Source organism: Perca fluviatilis, chromosome 19, assembly GCF_010015445.1.
Source record: "Perca fluviatilis chromosome 19, GENO_Pfluv_1.0, whole genome shotgun sequence".
In the NCBI taxonomy this organism is placed as follows: domain Eukaryota; kingdom Metazoa; phylum Chordata; class Actinopteri; order Perciformes; family Percidae; genus Perca; species Perca fluviatilis.
This window is the reverse complement of record NC_053130.1, coordinates 33,276,047-33,295,167: the sequence shown is the minus strand read 5'-3', so window position 1 is coordinate 33,295,167 and position 19,121 is coordinate 33,276,047. Positions and strand designations below refer to the sequence as shown.

The 19,121-nt window shown below is 40.3% G+C and overlaps 1 protein-coding gene across 1 annotated transcript in view; it reads right to left on the bottom strand.

Moving 5' to 3' along the window:
• The window catches only part of fbxw4 (F-box and WD repeat domain containing 4), a 76,400-nt gene extending 60,204 nt beyond the window's left edge, over positions 1-16,196 (bottom strand). The window contains exons 1-5 of the mRNA XM_039784889.1: positions 15,793-16,196; positions 11,612-11,707; positions 8,436-8,621; positions 7,244-7,376; positions 6,437-6,522 (exon numbers count right to left, since the gene is read on the bottom strand). Of these exons, the coding sequence (XP_039640823.1) occupies positions 6,437-6,522; positions 7,244-7,376; positions 8,436-8,621; positions 11,612-11,707; positions 15,793-15,977 (686 nt within the window). The 5' untranslated portion in view covers positions 15,978-16,196. The remainder of the gene's footprint in view (positions 1-6,436; positions 6,523-7,243; positions 7,377-8,435; positions 8,622-11,611; positions 11,708-15,792) is intronic.
• Positions 16,197-19,121: the final 2,925 nt, after the last annotated feature.

The window sequence follows — 19,121 nt, the reverse complement described above, 5'->3', positions numbered from 1 at the left end:
AAAGGAGGACATGTTATCTGCTCCTAGCTTATTTAAAGGACCAAGCTGGACTATTACATTAGATTCAGGGTTAGAGGTTATTCATATACAGTATTAGGGGTTTTGGAATAAATGCTATTTAGGGTTAGACCTGCTCCACAGCCCAGAATTATAGAAATTCTGTCCATATTGGATGCCTCTGCAATGCAATGGAGTGTTTTAGTTACTTTAAAGGTGCAATATGTCAATATGTAATACTAACAGCTAGCGTTCAAAATAGTTACTGCAGTCCAAACTCAAAACAATGGAGAGAGTCGTCTCCCCCGGCCCTCCTCAACAGACTCAAAGTTCACAGAGGTTGCCAGGTTGCATATGCAGCATCCAACAATGTTGCTAGATGCTAGTCTGACAAAGCCAGACATTACTCCACAGCACAGCGGAGTAGCTGAGGTTAAATGCTGGCTATACTGACAGTCATAAAAGCCCGTGCTCACGCAAAGCTCTCTAGACGACTGACAGACACACTTTCTCAGCTTAAAATGACTCACCGTTGGTCGGCTACGGCTGCTGTACGGGCTACATGTTTTGCCAAAGTTAAATTGCACGTTTCTTATGAGGAAGTCAAACTTGCGGTTTCTGTCATAGGTCTGTCAAGCTGGTTGTAAATAGCCGTGGCCCACTTGCCTGGTCCTCCGGTAACGTTAGCAGTTATCGCGTGTTAGCATGGCGGCGTTAGCCAGGACCAGCCAGGATCACTTCACTGGCTGTGTCTCAATTGTTTTTGCGACCAACTCGAGTACTCGATATAATTCAATGCAAGTACACGAATGTTGAAATGACAGAAAATGCCCGTCCCTAGTAGCGGTGATAAATTAGCCTGAAGCCAATGCTTACCTGTTCAGCAGAAAATTAGCCAACTCAGTGTTGTTTTGGGCTCTAAGCTGTGTCCATCTTTCAAATACATCTCCGATATTTACCCAGGGTTTGTTACGTCTCTGGTCATGCTGATTAGAAACACTGAGGTCTTTTAGGTCGGGTAGAATCTATCTCTGTTGATCCAGTTTGTTTGTTGCTGCATTCATGGCTGTACTAACCTTTACAGCGTAGCTGTAGGTTTTACGTTTTTACAGGTATACAGTGAGCCATGTAAGACAACATGTAAAAGTTGACTAAAGAGGAATAAAAAAAACATCTTTTGGAAATTGATCTTAATGCCTTAATTAAAATTCTTTTGAAGAATCCAACCTTTAAGGACACCAATTTTCGATCCAGGATACTATGCATCCTGATAAAGTCCCCTTGACCTTTGGAATTAAAATAGCCCCACATCATCACATACCCTTCACCATACCTAGAGATTGGCATGGTTTTATTTCAGTTAGCCTAATAGCTGGTTTGATTTGCATTGAGAGATGATATTATGGAAAGTACCCCATGCCAATCTCTAGGTATGGTGAAGGGTATGTGATGATGTGGGGGGTGGGGGGGGTTATTTTAATTCCAAAGGCCAAGGGGACTTTATCAGGATCTATAGTATCCTGGATCCATGAAATAACTGGCCTTTAAAAATAAAAATCTGCCTGCCGCTATGGGACTTTAACATAGGGGTGTGTATACGTATGCCCCCTGTATTTTAAGGAAGAACATTTATTTATTTATTTACGATACATTATTAATTCACAAAGAAAATTGGTGTCCTTAAAGGTTGGATTTTTCCTAATGTTTTTAATTAAGGCATTAAGATCAATTTGCAAAAGATGTTTTTTTATTCCTCTTTTTAATCAACTTTAGCATGGGTGGGTAAACTTATGCAAGCCACTGTATCTGGCAACCCAGCCTGGCTGTCAAACTGGGCAGTTGATACTAACACACAGGCCAAAACACAAACAGAAATTTCATCAAGAAACGAAAATTTCAAAAGGAGAAAATACTGGCATCAGCATTGTTGTCAGAAAAGATAGTATTTCAACTTACCATGTTTCCTTAATATCTGATGATATATTGTATTTTTGGATTTAATACAGTAAATATATTACATATTGCACCTTTAATTTACCATAACCACCATCTTTCCCTAACCTTAACCACACTTTAGGTGACATGCACAAATATTAATAACATGATTTTGTGAAGTGTTCACATGGATGTTATAAAACGTCATTGAATGTAATCTTTTTTTCTTTTTTTTTGCAGAAGCACCCAATTCAACTTTCTATGGTTGAGTTGTTAAAACAACCTATGATCATATTTTCAGACCATGTTTTCATATTAAAGTATTTTCAATATGCCTGTAAAACACATAAAATGTTGGCAAAACAACTCTAAACAATAGTGGAAATGATCTGCTGAAGAACAGAGAACTGTGACAGAGAGTAATACAGAAAGTCAATTTGTTGACATGAGCAGGTATGCCAAATATTAGGTTTGTTAGGACCTAAGAGACAACATGGGTACTTGCTGCAAAAATAGTTATATAATAGTTAATAGTTAAGAGTTATGTTGAACATGTTTTAACCCCATAAGAACACAGCGGTTCAAGAGAGAGGGAATGTGTTGGGTTCAAAGTACTGTAGCAGTATAAAGCAGATAATGATAAGAGTAAAAGAGCAACCTGCTTCTCCAGACAGGTAGGCTAGATCACCCAAAGCTGTGATTTACTTCAACGCATTCTCATGAATGGGTTCGTACAGAAATGTATGCACACCAATTTGTATGATATCCTACGAAATTAGGCGACCGCCGGCTGGTCACGTGAAGCCAGCTACAGAGCTCCGTCAGCTGTCGCTCGTATCAGCGGCTGTTGCTAGTTGAGTTTAGCCGACAAAAGGTTGATGGTAGCCGGCTACAGGGCACCGTGACAGGACGGTCCTTTCGGGGGCCGTGGCAGATAAGTTTTGCCGACAAAAAAATTAACGTTGTGCGGTGAAGACAGTTAAGTTTAGGCACCAAAACGAATAGTTAAGTAAAGGATAAAGATCGTGGTTTGGATTAAGACACTACCAAGTAACAAAACGCGTGTTTCCTGGGTGAAAGTCTTTTGTTTTCCCCGGGAAGCAAACTCAAAAGCGCTGTGTTTTATGACCCACCCATCCACCCTGACCTCCTCCCTACGCGGTCCACAGTGTTTTTATACAGCAGGAGTCAATGTGCTTGCATACAGCAAAAAATATGTTCAATACATAGGAATTACAGTGCATTACTTTTCGTAGCTATATGTATGAATGGTTCATGAGAACAGCCGGTTTACTTGATTTAGTTAACCAGTCCCTGCTACTAAAAGAAATATATAACAAAAGCAGTATCCTGCTATGCAGAAACCTCCGGAGCTAATATGAACTACTGTACTTTGTTTTAAATGAATCCTGAAGCTCTATACAGAGCAGTCAATTATTTAGTGTGACCTGTGATGCAGCCAGATGGGCAATCAACCGCCTCACTGCTGGACTAGCAGGTGGTGAAGTCAGGGTACTGTTACAGCGCTCTGCATCTGTCTGCCTGCATGTTATCAATGGTGTGTGTGTGTCAAGTGCGTTATTGAGTGTCTGGGTGTAAACATGGCTGAGAAATCAAAGGCACCTCTAAACCACAACCACAAAGAATTTGGTTCTGCTCTCTCAAGCCAATTTCAGTCAGTACCTTTAATATCTCACACTGGTTATATGCTGACACTGGGCTGGGTACCATTTTCTATAAATGTGTATTCTATTGCTCTAATTTGGACAAGACAGAGGCTTAGCAATAGACTTGCCAGCGATTTGATTTCGCCTTGAAGCTCAGGCTTTTTTCTATCCTGCTTCCGTTACAAATCTGTGGGGACCAATCACAAACTGGCTTGTCCACCTGGCGCGCTATTGGCGGGTTTAACACGATGACGTCAATCCAATTCCTTTTTAACTTCTCAACGATGCTCAATGGCTTCTTTAGTTTAGCAAACAAATCGCTCGAGTGGGTGTAAATACCACTCACTTTCATGTTTGTTTTTTTTGCACAACCTGCAAAAATCGCTCGATGCCATTGCTGCTTCTGCAAACCGCTGATCAATGCTACAAACCAACACGTTTGTTGACACGTATCCTGCCTGGAGTTTTCGCGTCGCTCTGCAAAGTACATCACCCGGATATTTGGTCTGATTGGTTGAAGGACTATCCAATTGCGTACAGAGGCATTTGAACTATGCCCGTTGATCACACCTCTTGTGCATTAGAAAATACAGAGCAGACTCCCCAGACTGATGTTCAGTCTTAAAAGATTGAGCTTGGTCTGGTGATAGCCAGACTAGCTTAGCAATGCTTAACCATGACATTGTCTACATTAAAATAGCTGTGAACTTGTTTCTGGGATATGTCCATGTTTTCATCCTAAACTTTGACTTAAACACTTTGAACACTTTGGTCGGCTAGAAATGTCTTGTTCAACATTCTAACGACCAAGTTAGCTAGCTAGCGCTAGCGTTGGCTGTTAACTTAAGAGAAAGTCTGGCGATTTTCAAACAGCTCTGTGTACTGCCGTGCATGCTGAGGAACGGCACCAGTAGCCGGAGGTTCTCATTTACCCGACAGTCAGTCTATATCCACGACCTTCCACTTCTGGGATTGCACCGATGCCGCTGGAAACTCTGCCGCATGTCCTTCTATTCGTCCGTATGTCCATTACCTTGCGCTTCCTTTGTGTTGGCATTTTAAACTCTGGTCGAGGACTATGGTGAACTGCTCCTCAGATCTCTGCAGGGTAAATCTAGGCCAGCACGATATTGGAAATAATGATAATGATGATAATGCATGCATGTTGCTTCCTCTAAATTCCAGGTTGTGGTTGACTAGCGAGGCCTGCTTGGTTGTTTGATAAATGGATCAACACTGATTGTGATTGGTGGTTCTGGGTTCAGAGCCTGCATGTCACACACTAGCAACAAACTGTATCCAAGAGCACTTCAGTCAGTGTAAATGACGTCAGAAACAGACTGCTGTTGTAGATTAGCGTTATGTTTCCAGCTTCGCGGCTCCGAACCATAACATTAGTTGGGACAGGCGGCTTGTTTCTTTATGCTAACTATATTAGCTTTAGCCTGGCCGGTAGCAGCTTTCTGCGGTGAAAAATGGCCGGGAGACGTCGTGATAACGTTGCATTAATCAGGTGATTTAGTTTGTCTTTGCAGCTTCACTACTCATGGAAAAGCATGTTCACCACTGTGTCTGCGGCAGCTGCCGCTTACGGGACTTTACCACACACTGGAGAGCCCATAACAAACCCTATCGTTACTTCACACACACACATGCTGCCCACATGGCTACCTGTCTTAACGGAGAAGGCTCGGCTGGTAACAATCATGTAAAAGCACAACGGTGAAAGTTTACTTTTCTATCAAGCAGCAAAAAAGTAAGCGTTAACATCGCATGTCCTTCGATGTGACTATCGCGCATGCGCACATCACGATGCAGCTCAAATTCAGACAGCTTGCCAGACTATCTGTCCAATCAGAATTTTTTTTAGCACAACTAAAACTACTTTTGAACGTACACATTTCTTCCTGAGGCTGTTTTGCAGCGGCGCCGGGGCTCCTTGCAGCCTTTAGCGACGCCCATGACGACTGTGATTGGTTTAAAGAAATGCCAATAAACCAGAGCCCGTTTCTTTCCCATCCCGGAATGCTGTGTGGACTAGCCAGACCCTCCTCTGCAGCGCTGTGGAGGAAGGTCTGGCAATGCGAGACCGACCGCCAGTAAAATTCAGCAAACTGCTTGCTTCCAAACGGCAGTCCAAAAACCAGTGGGTGACTATGATCACAGCAGCATGATGCAACAATCTGAGTTTGTACAATTTGGTAAAAGTATTCCTGCTGAATACTGACTCCGTGTACCGTTTGTACAGTCAGTATTCAGCAGGAGATGTGTGTTTGCCCAGCCGCAGACGTTAGCCCCACCACAAACATTATTCAAGACTTTGATACAAAACAGGCCCAAAATCACCATTTGTTTGATAATCACCATCTGGACACGTGTTTAACCCAATAAGGTCTGTATGGTTAGATAATGACCTGCTGGACCATGAGCTGGGGTCATGTTTACTGTCGGTAGTCTGTGTCAATAACCTCAATGAGGGATTCTCTTTCTGCTCCTCTTCGGAGTAGGGCTGGGCAATGTATCGGTATTATATCAACATTGTGATTTGAGACTAGATATCGTCTTAGATTTTGGATATCGTAATATGACCCACTTTGGCATTATATCCACATTACTAATGATTATTTATCACAAATCTCATTGTGTAAATATTTTGTGAAAGCACCAATTGTCAACCCCACAATATCGTTATCGAGGTATTTTTGTCAAAAATATTCTGATATTTGATTTTCTCCATACTTTAGAGCGTACCACCTCCACTGACATTTCCCTAACAGCCACCTCTTTGTGGCTCCTGTTAACCATACTTTTGGGAGTGATTCTGAGCAAATGCTTACCTCAATGTGGGACTAATCGCAACAGACCACACTCTGTCATACATGGGGATGGTGTCTCGGGGGCAGCCGGAAGTCAAAGTCCAAATCTAGAGACACAAAAGTCCCCAGTGAGTACATTTAATAATGTATGCATAAACAGACATACTATGCTATCCATCTATCCTTCCATCATCTGTAACCGCTTATCCTTAGAGGAGGGGGGTGTTATACGATGTTATGATATATACTACTGAATTATCCATGAAGCTTTTGACAAATTAAAATCTGAAGTGAAACGTTAATAATGTTCTTGGTCTGTAGAATTGATCAGAAAATGTTTCAAAAGGTTAATGCCCTTCAGTCTAAGGATCGACCGATGCTGTTTTTCAAGGCCGATACCAATACCGATTATTATTAGTTAATAAAACCGATATTTGGATGTTACAAACTCCAACACAAAACTTTGTGTAAATTCTTTAAGCAACCATTTATTAAAATAGAAACTTGGAACATAATCCCCAGCAACAGAGAGTCAGATAGTGTTGGGGGGGGTATAAAGTCAGACTCAGTGGTGAGTGAAACCGGAGCAGAGGGACAGACACAGAGCTGTAGCCGAGCCAAAGTAGAACACTTTTTAATTAAATAACTTTATCGGTTATCAGGCAAATAAAACGCTGATACAGATAATCTGCAAACTGCCAAAAACCTGCCCGATTATCAGCCAGGGCCGATAATCGCTCTATCCCCACTTCAGTCTCCCTCTTTGTGAAAAAAATGTGGATTGTACACATCACAATAATCAATCTGAATTGTAAAGGGTGTTCTGACCCGGGCAGTTCGGTCTCTGGATCCACTGATGACGAGTCCATCTTTAGAGTCCAGGCAGTTGACTTCCTGGTTGTGACCTGATAACTCCACCAACATGTCCCCCCGCCTGCTGTGAACCAGGATCCTGCCATCACTGACACAGACAAAGAGTTCATTTCAGTTGGGCTGCAACTAACGATTATTTTCACTGTCGATTAATGTGTAGATTATTTTCCCGATTAATTGATTAGTTGTATGGGCTATACAATATCAGAAAATGGTGAAAAACGTCTATCAGTGTTTCCCAAAGCCCAAGATGACCTCCTCAAATTTCACATTTAAAGGAGAAATTCGGCGCAAAATGAACCTAGGGGTTAATAACACATGGGTACAGAGTGGACCGTTCTCTGGGATATGTTTTCATGCTAATCGAATGTGACCAGTTTTAGCACATACCGCTAATTAGCTTGTAACGCTAATCGTCGGGTCACTGGTAAAGTAAAAAGAAATCTCTATTTCTACACCACTAACAAGGCTCAAAATATCACCACACTTCCACAGTAGTATAATGAGGGTCCCTACATGTAAACCGAAGCATTGAGAACTTTGTAATTGTACAGACAGTTTATTAAAAAGTTTATATAGACCGTACCATTCACGTATACAGGCAGGCGCCATCTTGGGAAAGCAGTCACGATCAGTCGAACGATGAACGCCGTGTAACCAGTAACCAGTAACATAGCTCAAGCACGGCGTTCGGCGTTCGACTGATCGTGACTGTTTTCCCAAGATGGCGCCTGCCTGTATACGTGAACAGTACTGTCTTTCTTTTCATTTCATTAATTCGTTCATTTTGCGCCGGATTTGCCCTTTAAGAAGCTGGAATAAAACGGAATATTATCAAAATAGTTGCCGATCAATTTAATAGGTGACAATTAATTGGTTAATCGATTCATCTTTGCAGCGCAACAATTTACCCTGATCTTCTGTTTACGCCAAACTAATTGTTGTTGCTGCACATACTTGTCATGTGCCACATGATTTCCCCAATAAACAGATACCGGTGTACAAAAACAGCAAGTGTAAAATCTTTATTTAAATCTCTATAGAAGATGCTAATTTTTACTTTATTACCTCTGTCGGGAACATAATGGCTATTCCACGTTGCGTATGTCAAATAAAGTCACAGTGAAAAATAAGGAGCATGAGGTACCTTCCACCACTGACCAGGTGAGAGTCCGTCACAACAAAGCGACAGACATCACCCGTGTGGCCCGAGTAGATTTCAAATGGGTTGCGCTGGAGCTTCCCGGAGTCTTGGCGCAGATGGTGCGCTCCAATATCAGCAGCCTGAGACAGAAACAGTGTGTCCCCATCCAGCTGCAACCATGGCAACAGTCTGAAGACAAGATAGAGACAGAGAACATTTAAGTCCCACCCCCATCGAAGGGGAAAACAAAGCTCCACTCTCCATTGGCTTGTATTGCGTAAAGATGCCTCCTAGACAATTCCGTAAGCTAGCAAACAACAAACAAAATGCCTAAAAGTTGCTGTGTGGTGGGATGCACTACTAACAGGGTAAAGAACCCAAAACAAAGTTTTTTATAAGCTTTCAAACCGAAAAACTGAGCTTTTATGAAGACAAAAGTGAATACAGATGTGATGAAATCAGCAGGAAGAATGGGAATACTGTGGGATCCTGACACTAAGCTAACGATATGCCCAACGTTAGTGCGCAGCAAGCAGAACTTGCCAGAACGCATATTCAAATGACAGTTTTAGGCTAACTAGATCTGTAAGTTAAGCTAAAACATTTTGACAGTATGCAACTTGTGTTATAGTGGAATGTGGATAAATCAGAAAGCTATAGTATTATGTCTGCAAGTGCCTTGGCTTGCTAACACATAGCTAACATTAGCGTACTGACCAAGGGGGTAAGCTTCGCTTCACAACTCGAACCTCCTATGGCGCCATTTTTATGCTACAAAAAGATCACCCAACGTTAGCATCCCATTGACCGCCATTCATTTTGACAGCGAATAAATTTACATCTGAAGCGTTTAAAGACTCTATTTGTCCATTGTTTATTTCCAAAGAACACGACAATGTATAACCCTTGTGTGGTCCTTCGGGTCTCAGTGACCCGAAGGACCACACAAGGTTATGTACTTCCCTTTACTTTGTTGAGAATTGCTCTCTAAACCCTGTTTCTTGTAAAGTAAGTAAGTAAAGTTTATTTCTAGAACACATTTAAACACAGTTTAAGCTGACCAAAATGCTGTACAAACAAGAACTAAGGTGCTGTATTAACCCCTTGTTTAGAGAGCAATTCTCAACAAAGTAAACGGAAGTACATAATCCTTGTGTTGTCCTTCGGGTCACTGGGACCCGAAGGACAACACAAGGGATAAAAGGCTCCATTACCTTGTATCTCATGTTATGGCTCCGTAGCAGAAAGTTTTATAAAAATAGGCTAACGATTGTGTCATAACCACGGACTTACTGTCGTATTGTAGAGGAATTACCGTATAGTACAGGAGAAGCTCGGAGGCACTTTGGACTTACATTAGCTGTTTAAGTTTAATTACTAATGTTAACTAGCATGTTAGTGATCAGTAATTAGCCTGTGCCCATGTTATCTCCTTACATATACCTACACTCTCCGTCTCTGTAAGATTGGGAATGATTGAGATTTCTCTCGGCACAGCTACCAGAAGACTTCACACTTTCAGACAGGTTGCTCACGTCACATCTACGTCTTCAAGCTCAGTTGGAGGCTGCTCAGTAACGCTCAGCGCTCACCAGAAAAGTGCTTCTAATATCCTTCACTGGTCTCCATCCAGAGCAACGGGATCTGTTGGTCCATTCTATATATACTGTCTATGGTACTAACAGCTAACTTGTTCTCTCTGGTAGACATAGGTTGCTAAAATAATCATTTGAAATGCTTAAAGCTATAGTGCGTAGTTTGTGTCACCCCCATGAGGAATTCTAAGTAATGACAACAAAACTGTCAGCCGTCCACAAGATACAAGCCCCCCCCACCCCCACATCCTCCACGCAGTTGCTAGTGGCCAAGGAGGACACAGAGGAGTTAAAAAACATGATGGACTCTTCAGAAGAGGTCATTATCTTCACTCGAGTTTCTGCGCCCGAAAGTCGCCGGACGCCACAATTTTCTGAACATAGCCATACTGAGAAATCCAGAGAGAGTTGTGTGGAGCTGATAGTCTTAATTAGCTTTGTAGCAACTCATTTGCTGTGTCATTCAGAGTGTGACGTGATGCGCTCTGTCTCTATACGTGATTTATAGGAAATATTAGAGACGGTTTAGAACCGAGACACCCCCACTCTGAGTCATTTCCTGTATCTGTGTGGGCTCCGCCACGGCCCTGCCTCTTTAGGAGACTAGCGGCAGGTCCTGAGTGTTTTGATTCCAATGGGAGAAGATACACAGATTATGAGCGATTCTTTCTCCCCGTAGTCACAAACTTCAGATACAGTCGCAAATTAACTTTGTTTGAGACCTGTTTCTGTCTCAGGACCAAACTCTCGCGAGATCTGGCGACACAGAGAAACTAACGTCAGCTAACGTTCATGAACGCCCTAACAAAACTAATCTCCGTGATGCTAAATATGTCTTTTAGCTGTGTAAATATCTAACATTAGCAAAAAATAAAATAGTAATAAATTTTACAAATATAACTTTTCATCTATCCACACGACGTTCACTACATATTCAAACGAGGCCACGCCCCTTTAGGAGACAGGAAGTGTACCGTTTTATACCATTGGCACTAGGGCTTGGCGTTGGGGAGAAAATCAGATATCACGATATTCTTGACCAAATACCTCGTTATTGATATTGCGGCGATATTCTAGGGTTGACAATTGGTGCTTTAACAAAATATCTTCACACTTAGATTTTAGATAATCATCAGTAATGTCTAAGTGGGGAAAAGGCAAATAATAGAACAGCTAGAACAGTCTGATAAGTTCAGAAAAGTACATCCCTTTACTGTAATGCAGCCTTTAAAACCAGTAAAAGACAACATGTGTCATATCACGATTACAATATCCAAAATCTAAGACGATATCTAGTCTCATATCACAATATCAATATAATATCGATATATTGCCCAGCCCTAATTGGCACTGCTTGAAATGCGCTATCTTCAGTATAGTATAGAGGATCTTTGGAGATATGGAAGTGACGTTAGTGAAATCATGTAAAGCAAACATAAATGAAAATTCACCATGATAGAATCCAGTAAAAGATAATGAATACATTAGGTTTGTCAAAGGAATAGTGTAACATTTTAGGACACGGTTAGAAGATCGATATTCATTTCATATTTGTAAGTATATTGGTATATTTGTAATACTCACTTTGTTTTCCATTTGAGAGGAATTGCCCTTTTGCAGACCCCATCATACCAGTTTTGAGCTGCCTTTACTCTTTCCTTCAGTGGGATGGAAGGATATCTGCAATGACAGGGACGGTTTAACATTTCTATGCTTTAACCACTGTGGATTCCATCTGTTTAAAGGTCCCATGGCATGACAATTTCACTTTATGAGGTTTTTTAACATTAATATGAGTTCCCCCAGCCTGCCTATGGTCCCCCAGTGGCTAGAAATGGTGATAGCTGTAAACCGAGCCCTGGGTATCCTGCTCTTTCGGGAAAGAGACTTCAGATACAGTATTAGGGGACCACTAAGGCCTATATAAAAGAGACTTCAGATACAGTATTAGGGGACCACTAAGGTCTATATAAAAGAGACTTCAGATACAGTATTAGGGGACCACTAAGGCCTATATAAAAGAGACTTCAGATACAGTATTAGGGGACCACTAAGGTCTATATAAAAGAGACTTCAGATACAGTATTAGGGGACCACTAAGGTCTATATAAAAGAGACTTCAGATACAGTATTAGGGGACCACTAAGGCCTATATAAAAGACACTTCAGATACAATATTAGGGGACCACTAAGGCCTATATAAAAGACACTTCAGATACAGTATTAGGGGACCACTAAGGTCTATATAAAAGAGACTTCAGATACAGTATTAGGGGACCACTAAGGCCTATATAAAAGAGACTTCAGATACAGTATTAGGGGACCACTAAGGTCTATATAAAAGAGACTTCAGATACAGTATTAGGGGACCACTAAGGTCTATATAAAAAATCAGACTCAGATACAGTATTAGGGGACCACTAAGGCCTATATAAAAGACACTTCAGATACAATATTAGGGGACCACTAAGGCCTATATAAAAGACACTTCAGATACAGTATTAGGGGACCACTAAGGTCTATATAAAAGAGACTTCAGATACAGTATTAGGGGACCACTAAGGCCTATATAAAAGAGACTTCAGATACAGTATTAGGGGACCACTAAGGTCTATATAAAAGAGACTTCAGATACAGTATTAGGGGACCACTAAGGTCTATATAAAAGAGACTTCAGATACAGTATTAGGGGACCACTAAGGTCTATATAAAAAAAAGACTCTCAGATACAGGCAACTTTTCTCCACGCAGCAGCCTTTCTATGTATAGCTCTAGAACCCTCATCAGAGAGGTCATAGAGAATCGTACATTCTCAATAGCTACAGACACAGAAATGGCACATCCTAAGGAAAGCTCATTGTGGGACTGGCTCTAGTGGCTGTAATTCTGCACCAAGGCTGAATTTCGGGAAAGAGACTTCAGATACAGTATTAGGGGACCATCTGGCTCAATATAAAAGAGACTTCAGATACAGTATTAGGGGACCACTAAGGCCTATATAAAAGAGACTTCAGATACAGTATTAGGGGACCACTAAGGCCTATATAAAAGAGACTTCAGATACAGTATTAGGGGACCACTAAGGTCTATGTAATAGAGACTTCAGATACAGTATTAGGGGACCACTAAGGTCTAGGCCTATGTAATAGAGACTTCAGATACAGTATTAGGGGACCACTAAGGTCTATGTAAAATAGACTTCAGATACAGTATTAAGGGACCACTAAGGCCTATATAAAAGAGACTTCAGATACAGTATTAGGGGACCACTAAGGCCTATATAAAAGAGACTTCAGATACAGTATTAGGGGACCACTAAGGTCTATATAAAAGAGACTTCAGATACAGTATTAGGGGACCACTAAGGTCTATATAAAAGAGACTTCAGATACAGTATTAGGGGACCACTAAGGCCTATATAAAAGACACTTCAGATACAATATTAGGGGACCACTAAGGTCTATATAAAAGAGACTTCAGATACAGTATTAGGGGACCACTAAGGTCTATATAAAAGAGACTTCAGATACAGTATTAGGGGACCACTAAGGTCTATATAAAAGAGACTTCAGATACAGTATTAGGGGACCACTAAGGTCTATATAAAAGAGACTTCAGATACAGGCAACTTTTCTCCACGCAGCAGCCTTTCTATGTATAGCTCTAGAACCCTCATCAGAGAGGTCATAGAGAATCGTACATTCTCAATAGCTACAGACACAGAAATGGCACATCCTAAGGAAAGCTCATTGTGGGACTGGCTCTAGTGGCTGTAATTCTGCACCAAGGCTGAATTTCGGGAAAGAGACTTCAGATACAGTATTAGGGGACCATCTGGCTCAATATAAAAGAGACTTCAGATACAGTATTAGGGGACCACTAAGGTCTATATAAAAGAGACTTCAGATACAGTATTAGGGGACCACTAAGGCCTATATAAAAGAGACTTCAGATACAGTATTAGGGGACCACTAAGGTCTATGTAATAGAGACTTCAGATACAGGATTAGGGGACCACTAAGGTCTAGGCCTATGTAATAGAGACTTCAGATACAGTATTAGGGGACCACTAAGGTCTATGTAAAATAGACTTCAGATACAGTATTAAGGGACCACTAAGGCCTATATAAAAGAGACTTCAGATACAGTATTAGGGGACCACTAAGGCCTATATAAAAGAGACTTCAGATACAGTATTAGGGGACCACTAAGGCCTATATAAAAGAGACTTCAGATACAGTATTAGGGGACCACTAAGGCCTATATAAAAGAGACTTCAGATACAGTATTAGGGGACCACTAAGGTCTATGTAAAAGAGACTTCAGATACAGTATTAGGAGACCACTAAGGTCTATGTAAAAGAGACTTCAGATACAGTATTAGGAGACCACTAAGGTCTATGTAAAAGAGACTTCAGATACAGTATTAGGGGACCACTAAGGCCTATGTAAAATAGACTTCAGATACAGTATTAAGGGACCACTAAGGCCTATATAAAAGAGACTTCAGATACAGTATTAGGGGACCACTAAGGCCTATATAAAAGAGACTTCAGATACAGTATTAGGGGACCACTAAGGCCTATATAAAAGAGACTTCAGATACAGTATTAGGGGACCACTAAGGTCTATGTAATAGAGACTTCAGATACAGTATTAGGGGACCACTAAGGTCTAGGCCTATGTAATAGAGACTTCAGATACAGTATTAGGGGACCACTAAGGTCTATGTAAAATAGACTTCAGATACAGTATTAAGGGACCACTAAGGCCTATATAAAAGAGACTTCAGATACAGTATTAGGGGACCACTAAGGCCTATATAAAAGAGACTTCAGATACAGTATTAGGGGACCACTAAGGCCTATATAAAAGAGACTTCAGATACAGTATTAGGGGACCACTAAGATCTATGTAAAAGAGACTTCAGATACAGTATTAAGGGACCACTAAGGCCTATATAAAAGAGACTTCAGATACAGTATTAGGGGACCACTAAGGCCTATATAAAAGAGACTTCAGATACAGTATTAGGGGACCACTAAGGTCTATATAAAAGAGACTTCAGATACAGTATTAGGGGACCACTAAGGTCTATATAAAAGAGACTTCAGATACAGTATTAGGGGACCACTAAGGTCTATATAAAAGAGACTTCAGATACAGTATTAGGGGACCACTAAGGTCTTATATAAAAGAGACTTCAGATACAGTATTAGGGGACCACTAAGGCCTATATAAAAGAGACTTCAGATACAGTTTTAGGGGACCACTAAGGTCTATATAAAAGAGACTTCAGATACAGTATTAGGGGACCACTAAGGTCTATATAAAAGAGACTTCAGATACAGTATTAGGGGACCACTAAGGTCTATATAAATGCATGCAAAGAGCACCATGTCATGGGACCTTCAATAATAGAGGACATACTAGAACACTGCTTTTAAATGATGAATTCATGGACATGAATTCAAGTTTTATAAATAAGTATTACATGAAAAATTACACACTCATGTTTTTTTTTTTTTTGAGAATTATGATCTGAATCACAGCTTATGAAATCTGGTCTATATGAGGTATAGATACTGTGCACTGTGTGTACAACATATTCAGACTGCCTGCAGCCAAAATTCAGGGAGGCTTTAGCACACTCTGCAGTGTAAAAGCCTCGCTGCTTTGCGGGTGCGCCCTGCCTAACACAGGAAGGTAAACTGCGCACAACATAAACATCAGCTTTGTCATCAGCGTGCGACTGGTTTCCTTACATGTCCGTCCCATTCCGAGTGATTCCGGTGTTTAAAAACTCTTTGGCAATCTTCCTCCACACGGCGTCCCGGTTTACAAAGTGGTAAATGGTTTTACAAACTTGAGAGAGGCGACTGAGAGAGGTGTAGTCCAAATAAGACAAGATATGATAGAGGACATCTTCTGGCAGCTGGGACAACAGCATGATGCTCACAGCACTGCTGTCCCCTGTCCTCGCACTCTATGTCCGCCGGCTCTCGGCTGTGTGTCAGCCCACCCAAGACACGGTGCTGCTCTGTAAAAACGGCTCCTGAACACGGTCAACTACCGCTAACTGTCTCATCTTCAGAGAGCAGCAGGACGGAGGAAACCTATCATAACACATCCGTGGAGGAAACAGGAAGCCATTCCAGCAGTGAACTGACAGCTGATGACGACTACCACACGTCACCGGACGCGATGACATGCGGTGCTGGAATTTTTTGAATTTATTTATTTTTATTTGCAAAACTTTACAAACACGTCGTACAGTGTTTGAACAATTTGGCATCATACATCATACCCAAAAATAATAATTTCCAACCAGGGAACATTACAATCTTACGTGATAAAGAAAAAAAAATACTAATAATAATAAAAACATTAATATTATAATAATATTTTATATATATATATATATTTATATTTATATAAAACATTTAAAAAAGTGCACTTAATATAGTTAGGAAGAAAAAAATACATAAAATATAATACAAAGTCAATATGAAATGGGATGAAGGCTATATAATCACATTTTCTTGAAAAACTCTTGCAGTAGATCAGCTATATAAATAGTTTTCTTATTATTAATAATTTGGATAGACTCAAAAAAGTTCAGAAATTCAATTCTGAAGTGAGTAAAAGCTGGCCGAGATTTAGAAAATTTCGCTTCATGCTTGTAGAATTAATAAGTTGACAGTTCTATGTATTGTTTTTGTTAATTTCATGGTTCTTTTGAATATTTAAATAGTTTTCAATGGGTTCTCTCAGTAGTGCCTTCTGTGCGTCTCTTTTACTGATGTTAACTGGCATAGGGCGTGGCTTGTTCCCTTTAGATATTGTATCACAAACAAAGTTAGGGAATTACGTTTGAAAATATTACATAAGATACATCCTACGAACCTTTTGTCTCAAAATTCATGACCGTTGATAACTATTGTAGTTTTTGTAGAACATAACTAGAGTCGTTAACCCATCTTTTTTATGGTTGTTCATTTTGGGGCATTCTGGAAAAGCTTTGAAGATTATATGGTATCTAAAACAAAACATACAATCACACTTGAAGGGAAACCTATTATTACCTATTTTGTATGTAAAAATAGAAAGTTATGTAATATTGTAAATCTCTTTATTTTGTTAGGTACAATATCCATAAGGCACCGTGCTTCAGACTATTCCAGTCTCTTAAATTGGTATCCAATAAGAAAGCTATCTTAATATCTGATGTCTACTCAAATTCCTTTGATTAAGTGCTCCTGCTATATTATTAACGCAGTTTGAAAGTCTTTGACTTTTGTACCTTTTTGTATATATATATATATATATATATATAGACTTCACAACCCTTAAATAACACTTTCAAAATAACTGGATTAGACAGTTTAACCCCGTATCCTTATGGAACTTTATCTCTAACTATGTTTTTTTCTAAAGTTGGTGGCCTGGAGTTTTTATTGATGTGCAATTACAACATTAGCAAAATTCCGATCAAATTGTCTAACTTCCACAAGCAAATGCTTTTGGCGTGGTCTCTCATATTTAAGCATAACTTCTCACCTCACAAATGCTACATTTGGAATCACGAGAACATTCTCTACAAAAACCAATCTCTCTTTTTTTTTAAACTGGTTTAACAATAACATTACACCTGTTAGTCAACTTTTTGATTTGAATAGTAAACTATACAAATACTCAGAATTCCTAGGACAATATCAAATTCCAATAACTGTCAAGGAATATGCTATTATTTTTGATGCAATTCCCACTGGGATTATAATGTTAAAGGGTAATACTCCCCCGCAACCACTTACTCATCTATTCACATTAACTGATACTAATGTGGGTAGTTTGTGCTTCTCAGTAAAAAAACAAACAGTATTAATAGGAAAATTAGAGCCCTACTCCAGACTGACATTGTTACTACTCCCATGATATTCCATACTGGAATGGTATAGTAGAGAATATTCCTTGGAAGAAAGTGTGGTCTTTACCTTTCTAATACCTTTTTACTAATAAAGTGAGAGAAGTTTTTCGTTACACACAGGTTATACACAGGTTTTACCCAGCAAAATCCTTCCTTAAAAGATACAAACAGGATATTGATTCTAACTGCTCGTTTTGTAATAGCACTGATGAAAATGAGTCACATCTTTTTTGGAACTGTCCCCATACAGTAAAATTCTGGTCTGAGTTCCTAAAATTCATTCACTCAGTATAAATCGGAGTTTAGAAATTACATTGATTCAATTAAGTACTAAACAATTCTAAAGCCATAAAAACTCTGGTTCTATATTAGTTGTGTGTGAGCTCAGAGGTTTATTAATAAGGGTTTTTATTTTATTTATTTTTTCCTCTCTGTCTACCAGACTGTCCACCTAGGTCTATTGTGATTGTGGCTGTACCCCTGTATGTTATGTATCTGTTGTAATTGTATGTCATCTGTTCTGTACTTTGTGCTGTATTTGACTGTAAAAAGTTGTTGTCTTCTTCTTCTTCTTCTTCTTCTTCTTCCTCTTCCTCTTCCTCCTCCTCCTCCTCTTCTTCTTCTTTAGTTGTATTGGCGGGCTACAAACCAATGTTCAAGGTGCATGCCGTCACCTATTGCCCTCATACTCTGCTTCTGACTGGCTAGTAGTCCTCACCTAGCTACTGTCAGGGCACACCCTCATACTCTGCTTCTGACTGGCTAGTAGTCCTCACCTAGATACTGTCAGGGCACGCCCTCATACTCTGCTTCTGACTGGCTAGTAGTCCTTACCTAGCTACTGTCAGGGCACGCCCTCATACTCTGCTTCTGACTGGCTAGTAGTCCTCACCTAGATACTGTCAGGGCACGCCCTCATACTCTGCTTCTGACTGGCTAGTAGTCCTTACCTAGCTACTGTCAGGGCACGCCCTCATACTCTGCTTCTGACTGGTTAGTAGTCCTCACCTAGCTACTGTCAGGGCACGCCCTCATACTCTGCTTCTGACTGGCTAGTAGTCCTTACCTAGGTACTGTCAGGGCACGCCCTCATACTCTGCTTCTGACTGGCTAGTAGTCCTTACCTAGGTACTGTCAGGGCACGCCCTCATACTCTGCTTCTGACTG